Source organism: Macaca fascicularis, chromosome 1, assembly GCF_037993035.2.
Source record: "Macaca fascicularis isolate 582-1 chromosome 1, T2T-MFA8v1.1".
Classification (NCBI taxonomy): Eukaryota; Metazoa; Chordata; class Mammalia; order Primates; family Cercopithecidae; genus Macaca; species Macaca fascicularis.
Genome location: NC_088375.1, coordinates 85770929 through 85779713, shown reverse-complemented (window position 1 = coordinate 85779713; position 8785 = coordinate 85770929). Strand labels below are relative to the sequence as shown.

Here is an 8785-nt window from a genome sequence, read left to right as displayed (position 1 = left end):
AATTTTCATTTAAATTTATTTATATAGAGTTGTACACTCTCTCGTGTGGTTTCTTACCTTTTCTCTGTTGGTGGATCATTTTCACTTGTCATTTCTCATTTTGTATATTTTTGTTCTCATCTCCTATCTTGAGTAGGTTAGTGATCTCCCCCAACCCCTGTACACTGTTTGATTTTTTCCAAGGAGCAGACTTTCGAAATACGAGTTTTTGGTGCTTTTCTGACTTGGGGCTCCTTCATGCTTCATCGTGTTTGTTCCTTCCTGGTGTCTACTTTCAGCTCAGGTTACCGCCCCAACACTTTTTTTTTTAAATTTTTTTATTTTTTTGCAATTGGATGTTTAAATGTCTGCAGCTGTTTTATATGTACAGGTGTAGGCATGTAAGCAATGACCTTTCCTCGGGCCTGGGCTTTGACCACATCCCACAGATTCAGAGGAGTGTGTCTGTGTCATCGCCCCTCTGTTTCTGGAAAGAGCTGATTTGGTCTGTGCTTCTCCTTTCCTGAGAGCCTCAGGAGGGGTGATAGTCTCTCCTTTCTGTGCGTGGAAGAGGACAATGACTCTGGCAGGGGCAGAAGGAGCCACACAGGTGATCTCAGAGGCTTGCTTTGTAAATATTTAATGATCTTATCAAATCTCAGGTGCACTCTGCCCAAGCTGGGTTCTCCCTGGCCAGCCGCTCTCCCACTTCCCTTTCTTCTTTGTACACTTGCTCATCACCTCCTGGACTCAGCATCCACCTCTGGGATAGGTGGCCCTTGCCTGCTTCAGAGAGACCAGGACAGGAGATGCTTAGGGCTCTGGAGGCAGCTGGGCTGGGGCAGGGTGTGCAGCCGTGAGAATGCTAGAGTGGGTATCCTGACCTCACAGCACTGACCAGCCAGCCATCATGGCCACAAGGACGCTGAGAGTGGCCCCCAGAGCTGGAGAGAGAGCAGGGGCTGGCTGAGCAGGAGTGGGTGTGATTTCTATGTTATAACATATCCATTCTGAGTAATAGGAAACACTGGCATACACTCCAGGGTACAGAGGGTTGGTGCAACCTCGGCCCCAGCTCACAATTCCAATCTGCAACCAGCTGCGGTTGAATTCACACACAAGTGGGCCCCCGGAGTCGCCCTAGAAAGGAAGAGGGAGTTATTGTGAACTGGGAGTCCCAGGTCTGCTGCCTCCTGCACCTGTCTCTCGGTGCAAGGGGGTGGCTGTGCAGGCCCTGCTGGAAGGGGCCAGTGTCCCCCTCTCACCCAGCCCCCCTACTGGCTGCAACACAGCCCAGAGCTGCAGGGAGGCCTGCTGCAGGCATGTGGCATTCATACATTGTCATGCATTGCCCTGTTCAGCTCAGGGCACGGCTGCAGGGCTCCTGCTAGTCAGTGGGAGGCCAGAGCGGGGTCCCCTGGGGTCCACAGGCACAGGGCACCCGTGACCTCTGTCTCACGGACCAGGAGGGGCACACCTCACACACGGTCTTAACGTTCAGGATGTCCCCAGCACACAGCATGTCGGGCATGATGTAGGACACGTGTCCGTAGAGCAGGCGGCACCAGGGCTCCGGGATCAGCGGGAGCTGCACCTCCTGCAGCTCGTCTGAGGTCTCACCTGTGGGAGGAGGGCTCCCGTGAGGGGGCAGCGCCTGCCTTGGGTGGGGTGGGGGGATCCCTGCCCCACAATGGACACCAAGGGGACAGCCCATGGAGAGGAGCCCCACCACACATAGGGAGGAGCCCTAACAACACATAGGGATGAGTCCCACCACACATAGGGAGGAGTCCTGACCACACATAGGGAGGAGTCCTGACCACACATAGGGAGGAGCTCCACTATAGATAGGGAGGAGCCCCATCACACATAGGGAAGAGCCCCACTACACATAGGGAGGAGTTCTGACCACACATAGGGAGGAGTCCCACCACATATAGGGAGGAGTCCTGACCACATATAGGGAGGAGTCCCACCACACGTAGGGAGGAGTCCCACCACACATAGGGAGAAGCCCTGACCACACATAGGGAGGAGCCCCACTGCACATGGTGAGGAGTCCCACCACACACAGGGAAGAGCCCTGAACACTCAGAGGGAGGAGCCCTAACCACACATAGGGAGGAGCTCCACCACAAACTGGAAGGAGCACTGACCACACATAGGGAGGAATCCCACCACACAGGTAGGAGTCCTGACCACACATAGGGAGGAGTCTCACCACACGGAGAGAGGAACCCTGACCACTCAGGGGAAGGAGCCCCACCACATGTAGGGAGAAGCTTTGCCCATTCACAGGGAGAAAACCTCACCATTTGTGGAGGGTAGGGGAGGAAGCCCTGACCACAGACAGGGAGTAACTCCAATGACCCATGAATGAAATCCCAACCACAGATGGGGAGGAGCCCAGGTCTCACTGGGGAAGATCCCCACCACATACTGAAGGAACACTAACCCTAAGCCTAACCCCTAGCCCTAACCCCAACCCTATGTTTGGTTTCCTGAATATTTATATCAAAAAGAAACAATTATAAAAGTTAAAACAAATAAAAGATGTCAAAAGTAAGAGAGTGTTCCATGAAGAGTCAAATCAGGACAGAACAGTCTAGGGAGTTGAAAGTCACATAGAGGCTTTGTTTGTTTGTTTTGTTGTTTTGAGACCGGGTCTCACTCTGTCGCCCAGGCTGGAGTGCAGTAGTGCAATCTTGGCTCACTGCAACCTCCACCTCCCAAGTAGCAGAGACTACAGGTGGGCGCCACCATGCCTGGCTAATTTTTATATTTTTAGTAGAGATGGGGTTTTACCATGTTGGCCAGGCTGGTCTTGAACTCCTGACCTCAGGTGATCCACCTGCCTTGGCCTCTTAAAGTGCTGGGATTACAGGCATGAGCCACTGTGCTTGGTCGGTGTTTTGTTTGTTTTTTATTTTTTTTTTAGACAGAGTTTCATTCTTATTGCCCAGGCTGGAGTGCAATGCAGTGGTGCTATCTTGGCTCACTGCAACCTCTGCCTCCCAGGTTCAAGTGATTCTCCTGCCTCAGCCTCCCAAGTAGCTGGGATTACAGGCGTGTGCCACCATACCTGGCTAATTTTGTATTTTTGGTAGAGACAGGGTTTCTCCATGTTGGTCAGGGTGGTCTCAAACTCCCGACCTCAGGTGATCTGCCCATCTCAGCCTTCCAAAGTGTTGGGATTACAGGCGTGAGCCACAGCGCCCGGCTGGTTTTTATTTTTTGTTTTTGTGTATGTATGTGTTCAAAGATTTGTTGGGTGTGGGAGAATGGGAGAAGAGGGAAAATGAAAGGGGGAATATGTGTTGTTGTGGAATTGCATATCATGTAATATCATCTAAGCGACCCAAATAAATATGAGGGCTACTTTTCAGTTACGTTTGGTTTCCTGGCCTTGATTGGGGCACTGTAAACCAAGTCTTGTGGCCTGTGGTTCACGTATGCATCCTGGAACCCTGTGCTACATTGTGTATGGATGGCTTTTTCACTAATTCAGCCAAGACAACGCTACACATGTCTCATAGAAAGGGCATGGCTATTCCTAGTGTCCGTCTCAGGGTGTTAGGAAAATATAAAGGCTGGTCCTCATTAGAGAGGGTGAAGTCTACTGCTCCTGTGATCAAGGTTGGAGCTTTCCAATCTGTGGGCTGTTGTTCCTGAGGGCAACAGATTCTCTGCAAAGGCCTGGGAATCCATGGATATACTTACCATGACCTGTCTGTCAAAGATGCATGGTAAGAAGTTCCCTCAGAGGCCGGGCGCGGTGGCTCACGCCTGAAATCTCAGCACTTTGGGAGGCCAAGGAGTTGGATCACCTGAGGCTGGGAGTTCGAGACCACCCTGACCAACATGGAGAAACCCCGTCTCTACTAAAAATACAAAATTATCCAGGTATGGTGGCACATGCCTGTAATCCCAGCTACTTGGGAGGCTGAGGCAGGAAAATCACTAGAACCCGGGAGGCGGAGGTTGTGGTGAGCTGGAGATCGTGCCATTGCACTCCAGCCTGGGCAACAAGAGCGAAACTCTATCTCAAAAAAAAAAAAAAAAAAAAAAAAAAAGAAGTTCCCTCAGAGGAGGAGAGGTGGAAAGCCAGATGGGGCAGGGTCACAGAAGCAGATACGTTGTCAGTGCTCTAGTTTCCCTGTTGGATTGGTGTCCATATTATTATAAGCAAGCAAACACTAAAAGAGCACTGTGCAGGAACCAACGAAGAGTAAATTTTTTTTGATCTGAGAATTAGAATGCATTCTGTGCCCCAAACAAAGAGAGACGGACAGACACCAGACATATAAAATGGCATTCAGTGTCTCAGAAGGGAGAGAGGGCAGAGCTGAATTTGAGAAAGCTTTCCTGGAATGAGGGTACCTTGAAGCATGGATATGACCTGGGCCTACAGATCATAGGTTGACATGCAGGCACCATTCGCCTGCCCTGCTGCTATAGTTGGGATGTAAATCCCATGTTAAAATTCAACTCCAAATGTTGGAGGTGGGCCTAAAGGGAGGAATTTGGGTCCTGGGGAGTGCATCCCTCATGAATAGATTGGTGCTGTGGAGGTGAGGGGAGTGAATTCTCATTCTATTAGCTACCAACAGACAGAGCTGGTTGTTAAAAGGAGCCTGGGAATTCTCCTCCCCTCTGGCCATGTGGTCCCTTCCCCTTCCGAATGAGTGGAAGCAGCCTGAGGCCCTGAAGCAGATGCCAGCACCATGCTTCCTGTACAGCCTACAGAACCCTGAGACAAAAAAAACTTCTTTTCTAGAAACTACCCAGCCTCAGGTATTCCTTTACAGCAACACAAATGGACTAAGACACCTGCCTGCTCACATGCCCTGGAGGAGATGAGGAGGATGCAGACATTTGTGAGACAGAGCTGGAGAACGAGGGCTGTTACCGGGAGGTGGGTGGTCCTGGTTTTGGGTGAACTGAATTTGGGCCTTGGGTTAACCCTTTCCTGGTTGTGGTTAAAAATGAAAGACTAGTGAAAAATGTGGTCAAGGATTACTGGATTTAAAGCAGCATTCATGCCAATATAATGTATAGAAGAAAAATACAGAACAAAAGTGTAAGGGGTTAAAGAAGAAAATGGAGTTATGCTATTTAAAGTGTTTGTACGCTGAGTAGTAAAATAGGAGTGCAGGGGAAATGGACTGCACTAGTGGGTCCCCTTCTCTGCCTTTCCCACATGGGTGCCCTCTGCCACATGTCTTGCGGTTCCTCTCATCGAGGTGTGGTGTCGCATTTCACCAATCCTTGGATCTGAATTTTGCCACGGACATGGTTTGGTCAACGGGATTTAAGCAGGGGCTTGGAAAAGTGCTTGTTTCTCCCTCTCTTGAATCTTCACCATTGCCGAGGGGCACAGCCAGGCCAGCCTGCTGGATGGAGACAGTTGCATGGGGCAGAGTCCAGCCCCTCAGCTCAGGCTGTCCCAGGCCAGCCGGCAGCCCAATGGAAGAAGCTCAGCCCAACCAGAAGAACCCACAGGTTACATCACCAACCCACAGCTGCCTGAGCTCAGTAAAAGGCCCATTGCTGGGTGAACCAGGGCTGCTCACTCTTTATAATGCAGCATTCTTGTGGCAATAGATAAATGATACAGAAATGGCATCTAGGAATTAGAGGCTTCTCTAAAATATAAAAAACGTGGCCTTGGTTTTGGAAGCTGGTGGCTAGCAGCACTCACAGTAGGATCTGGAAAAATGAAGGGAAAACTGATATAGGAGGTTGGGAAGATGGTGGCTTGGGGGATGAAGTGGCACAAACTGTTGCTGACGGAGACATGGAAAGTACAAAATATGTTTAATGAACTTGAGAGACTTCACAAGATGACGAAAGCCAAATGGCGATTCTGGCTGAGGAAAAGGCACTACAGAAAAGAGAGGAACTCGAAAGAGAAGACGCCAATTTTCAAACAACCGTAGAGGACACGCAGTGAAGAAGGGGTGAGCAAACTCCATAAGGGACCAAAATGTAGACACTGTAGGCTCTACAGGCCGTCTCAGCTCTGCAGCCACTGCTCCACTCTGCTGTTGTGGAATGGAAACAGCCAGAGGCAATATGTAAATAAACAGGCATGTATGTGCTTGAAGAAAAATGTAGGGACACTGAATTTTGAGTTTTAAATAATTTTCATGTTTTATGAAATATTCCTCTTTTGGGTTTTTTTTTCCCTCCAACCATTTAAAAGTGTAGGCTGGGTGCACTGGCTCATCTGTAACCCCAGCACTTTGGGAGACTGAAGCAGGAGGATCACTTGAGCCCAGGAGTTTGAGACCAGCCTGGGCAACATAGCGAGACCCCCGTCTCTACAAAAATAACAAAAATTAGCTGGGTATCGTGGCACACGCCTATAGTCCCAGCTGCTCAGGAGGCTGAAGTGGGAGAATTGCCTGAGCCTGGGAGTTTGAGGCTGCAGTGAGCTATGATCAATGCACTGCACTCTAGCCTGAGACTGTGTCTCAAAATATAAAATAATATTTTAAAAACAAAAGTGTAAAAACCATCCTAAGCTCACAGACAACACAGAACCAAGCAATGGAGTGGATCTGACTCCTCGTCTGTAGTTTACTGACCCCTGTAAGACAGGGGCTGCGGTTTTCTGGGTTGGAAAATTAAACTGAGTCTGTTCTCAAGTCTTTCTAGCTAGCAAAATATTCTGAAAATAAAATAAAGCCTAGGGGCAAAGAGAAAATCAAGCAAGACATGGCTTGGAATAAAGATCTGCTCAGGGTGTGGCCGTTGGCACCAGTGCTAAGGCATTCTGTGCTAAGTCCTGGGAAGAATTAAGGAAGTTCCCGGTAGACATCCTCTGCTGGATGACAGTGACTCTAAGTACCCTCGGGGTGCTGTCCCTCAACAGTCTAACACACCCAAAAAGGCAGCGATGACATTTAGGAAGTGTTACCTCAGAAAGAGTGGTGGCACATCGAGGATGTCAGGAGAAGACATAAGAATCTAAGATCTGTACTTGTAAAACTGTCACCAGTCTGAACTGGGGAACAGGATGTTCACAATGTCAAAAGGCCACTAAGCCAAGAAAATCTGAGAAAGTTGCTCAAATGCAATATATATAAAAGACCTTTTAAAAACTTATTTTTCAGTACATACCTTTTTTTTCTTTTTTCCCTGAGACAGGGTCCTGCTCTGGTTACATACCTTTTTTTCTTTGAGACAGGGTCTTGCTCTGTTACAGGCTGGAATGCAGTGGTATGAGTATGGCTCACTGCAGCCTGGACTCAAGCCATCCTGAGCTCAAACCATCCTCCTGCCTCAGCCTCCCAAGTAGCTGGGACTACAGGTATGCACCTCAATGCCTGCCTAATTATTTTATTTTATTTCCTTTTTTGTAGGGATGGGGTCTCACTATGTTGTCCAGACTGGTCTCAAACTCCTGGCCTCAAGCAATCCTCCTATCTCAGCCTCACAAAGTGCTGGGATTACAGGCTTGGACCACTGCACCTGGCTCAGTTGCATACATTTAAACAGCGATATGTTTTATTAAAGCATTCAGGCAACACTGACTTCCTTAGGGCTGGCAGGAAAAGAAGCATAAAAATGCAAAACGTTGTTGGCTGAACCTGAATGTATCCGCGTTACCTCGCATGGACCAGTTTGTGCTGCCAGAACACTTATTCCTTGGCATTAAAATGGAGCCGTAGAGCTGGGCGTGGTGGCTCATGCCTGTAATCCCAGCACTTTGGGAGGCCAAGGCAGGTGGATCACTTGAGCCCAGGAGTTCGAGACCTGGGCCTGGGCAACATAGTAAGGCCTTAGCTCAATTTTTTAAAATAAAATAAAATAAAGAATTATATTAGAAAAAAGAAATACAGTCATTGCATGTATTTACAATTATCATAGACACACAAATTGGTGAAATACTGCAAAGAAATAAGAGTTTTCACATTATAATGGCCAAAACATCCATCTAACTTGCTTAAAGCAAACAAAACTTAAACCTGAGTATGTAAGTCCTGTAGCTTAAGACATCCTGACATCATGACAAATAGACAGAATGAACATTTTTCAAAGCCTGCTTAAGGAGTAGCCAAGGAGACTAATGCAAAAGAAAGGATGTCTCAGGGAACAGGACCAAGAGCCATGGAAAACAGTGGATCATTCGAAACCTTAGCAGGCATTTTGTAGAAATGAGGGGGCTGACTCCAAACACAAGTGGAAATGCAAAGGCTCCCAGAGTGCCCGTGCTGGCTCTGACTACTAGACTGCAATGCTCATCTGCAGCGGCGGTGCTCAGGAGAGGGCCGTGGACAGCACTGAAAGCCCACTGAGGGTCACGCACGGAGTCACAGCAGACATGACACTGCCACTAGCTGGCTCAAACTTGGCCTTTTCCTCACACCATATGCAAAAATTAATTTCAGATGGATCTTATGCCTAAATATAAAAATTAAATTCAAAACGCTTCTAGAATAAATGTTGAAAATTGTCTTTGTAAATATTAATATAAAAATAAATTGGACTTCATCAAAATTAAAAACTTTTTCCCACCAGAAGACACTGCTAAGAAAATTAAAAGCTGGCCAGGTGCAATGGCTCATGACTGTCATCCCAACACTTTGGGAGGCTGAGGTGGGAGGAACGTTTGAAGCCAGAAGTTTGAAACCAGCCTGGGGAACAGAGCAAGACCCCATCTCTAAAAAAGAAAAATAAAACAAAAAAAGAAAATGACAAACCAAGTCACAGTCTGGTAGAAAATATTTGCAATACACATCGAAATACATGTATCCAGAGTATATAAAGAACTCCTACAAGTCAGCAAACCTGAAGAAGC

General features: G+C 47.9%; 1 protein-coding gene across 1 annotated transcript in view; it reads right to left on the bottom strand.

The window, feature by feature from the left end:
• Positions 1-864: 864 nt before the first annotated feature.
• PRSS38 (serine protease 38) overlaps positions 865-8785 on the bottom strand; it is a 28051-nt gene continuing 20130 nt past the window's right edge. The window contains exons 3-4 of the mRNA XM_065542960.1: positions 1457-1599; positions 865-1119 (exon numbers count right to left, since the gene is read on the bottom strand). Coding sequence (XP_065399032.1) covers positions 865-1119; positions 1457-1599 — 398 coding nt within the window. The remainder of the gene's footprint in view (positions 1120-1456; positions 1600-8785) is intronic.